Genomic DNA, 2,306 nt, shown 5'->3' with positions numbered 1-2,306 from the left:
GAAACGATGAATAAATGAAAATGTTTTAACACATCGTTCGTCTGTTGATCAAGCATTTGAACATGTTGTTTATTTATTAATATTGTCGAATGAAAACTTAATTAACAATAAGTGTGTATTGTTTTAATCAAGGGTTATTATTTACTAACAAATAAATTATATATTTTTATTAGTTAACAATAAATGTTTGATAGAGATTAATAATCAAACACTTATTATTATAATTAAATTATTAAAATAAACTATTATTATAAAATATAATAGTATCTTATAATAATAAATTATTTTGATTTAAACATTAGTTAATTGTATAATATATTTTAACTAAAAAAAATAAACAATATATATTATAATTTATTAAATTAAAAAATTATTTATTTTTAGAAAAAAATATTAATTTAAATTTTTTAACTTGTTATTTCGGGTTGTTTTTTAACATAAATATCAAAAATAAAAAAAAAGTTTCATAATTAATTATTTTAAATAACCTATACTTAATAGTAAAATTAATACTATACCAATACAGACTTTTTTATTTTTATTTATTATGTTATATTAGGTTGTTTTTTAAGAAAAAAAAAACGGGCAAAGTTTTTTCGATGGTAAAAAAGAAGAAGAATTTGCCAAAGAAAAAAAATACCAGGTAAATTTTCCAACCATGTTTAAGGTTAGTTTCATGTAGTTTTTATATTGTATTTTAATTATGAGAACATTCTTAATTAACCAAAAAACTGAGACTGAACCTTTTTTCATTCAACAGCTTTTCAAAGAAGAAAAAAGAAAATGGGTGCGGGTTTTTCTTAGGTGTGGGTTTCTCGCCTCACTTTACTTAATTCAATAATATTAACTTATATTATTATTATTTTAAATTGACGCGGTAAATACTCATCAAATTACATAATAATACATTTAAGTAATCTCTGTTCCCAGGAGGTGAGTGGGGGATGGGGCTGCCTTTAAACCCCCCTTTCGCACGTAACTACTAGTACAAGAGTAATCAACTAACTCAACTTCGCTAAAATTATTCGACTTTTTCTATTTTTTATCGTTATTATTTAACAAATTATAAAATAACTAAATTATCTCATTCGCTACGATGAACTACAGTGTTTGATGGAAAACATCCATTATCAATATATCTTACATTGGATGGTATTGTAATACTGCTTAGACTACTGCATCCACCGAAACAATATTCACCAATCGATGTCACACTCGATGGTATTGTAACACTGCTCAAACTATTGCATCCACCAAAACAGTATTCACCAATATATTTCACACTTAATGGTATGTTAACATTGGTTAAATTACTGCATCCACTGAAACAACAAACACTAATTGATGTTACACTCAATGGTGTTGTAATACTACTTAAATTACTACATTCACTGAAACATCCATAACCAATTGATGTCACACTTGATGGTATTGTAACACTAGTCAGACTACTGCATTCACAGAAACAATAATTACCAATATATTTCACACTTAATGGTATGTTCATACTGCTCAAACTACCACATTCACTAAAACAACAATCACCAATTGATGTTACATTGGATGGTATTGTAATACTGCTTAGACCACTGCATCCACAGAAACAACAATCACCAATTGATGTTACACTCGATGGTGTGTTATTACCAAATTTCTCTCTATCATTTTAAGTGTAAGTAACATTTTTAAACTCGATGTTTCTAAATTTGTTTCTGTCAACGGTTTTAAAATTTACACTGAACCACACAATTATTCGAAAGAATTCTTTCTTTAAAACAACCTTTATTTTCACAATTTCCATTTTCTCTGTGTTTATCATAAATCCATTCCCAAAATTCTCATCCTTTTTATTCCACAAGTGAAGTGTCTCGATGTTTGGGAAGTATCCAAGTGTTTTGGAATTTAACGGAATTGGGTTGAAGTGAAACTTCTCCATATTGCCACTAAACTTCTTGCACACCAACTCCAAGTTAATAAAGTCTATGATAGTTTCGAGGAACTTCGAGACTATCATGATGTGATAACCAGAAAGTCCACACATTTTAATATTCACAGTTTTTCAGTCTTTGAATATTTAAAAAATTCGTATGTGCATACAATTTTAACGAATTTTCAAATAATAAATAATTCACTGTTTCAAGCTAAAGTCTGTTTTCTATTTAACGATATTGGGTTTTTACTATTATTTATAATAACAGTATTATAATTTATAATAAAAATAAAGTGGTTTTTCTAAAAAATGGTGTATATTATTTTATTTGTTTTTTTTATAAATATGTGTTAAAAATAACAAAAAACAAAAAATG

At 26.1% G+C, this 2,306-nt stretch overlaps 2 protein-coding genes across 2 annotated transcripts; both read right to left on the bottom strand.

Annotated features, from left to right (window-relative positions):
- Positions 1–909: 909 nt before the first annotated feature.
- Positions 910–1,507, bottom strand: EIN_269440 (hypothetical protein; the record flags this gene model as incomplete). Its single annotated transcript, XM_004257841.1, has 3 exons — positions 910–1,015; positions 1,076–1,091; positions 1,123–1,507. 3 exons carry the CDS (start codon positions 1,505–1,507, stop codon positions 910–912), a joined length of 507 nt encoding a protein of 168 aa, XP_004257889.1.
- Positions 1,508–1,666: 159 nt separating this feature from the next.
- EIN_269430 (hypothetical protein) lies at positions 1,667–2,041 on the bottom strand (the record flags this gene model as incomplete). The annotated part of the gene is made up of 1 exon (XM_004257840.1): positions 1,667–2,041. One exon carries the CDS (start codon positions 2,039–2,041, stop codon positions 1,667–1,669), a length of 375 nt encoding a protein of 124 aa, XP_004257888.1.
- Positions 2,042–2,306: the final 265 nt, after the last annotated feature.

Source organism: Entamoeba invadens (assembly GCF_000330505.1).
Source record: "Entamoeba invadens IP1 unplaced genomic scaffold scaff_1105074726705, whole genome shotgun sequence".
Lineage (NCBI taxonomy): Eukaryota > Evosea > Mastigamoebida > Endamoebidae > Entamoeba > Entamoeba invadens.
This window is presented reverse-complemented; position numbering and strand designations above follow the sequence as displayed.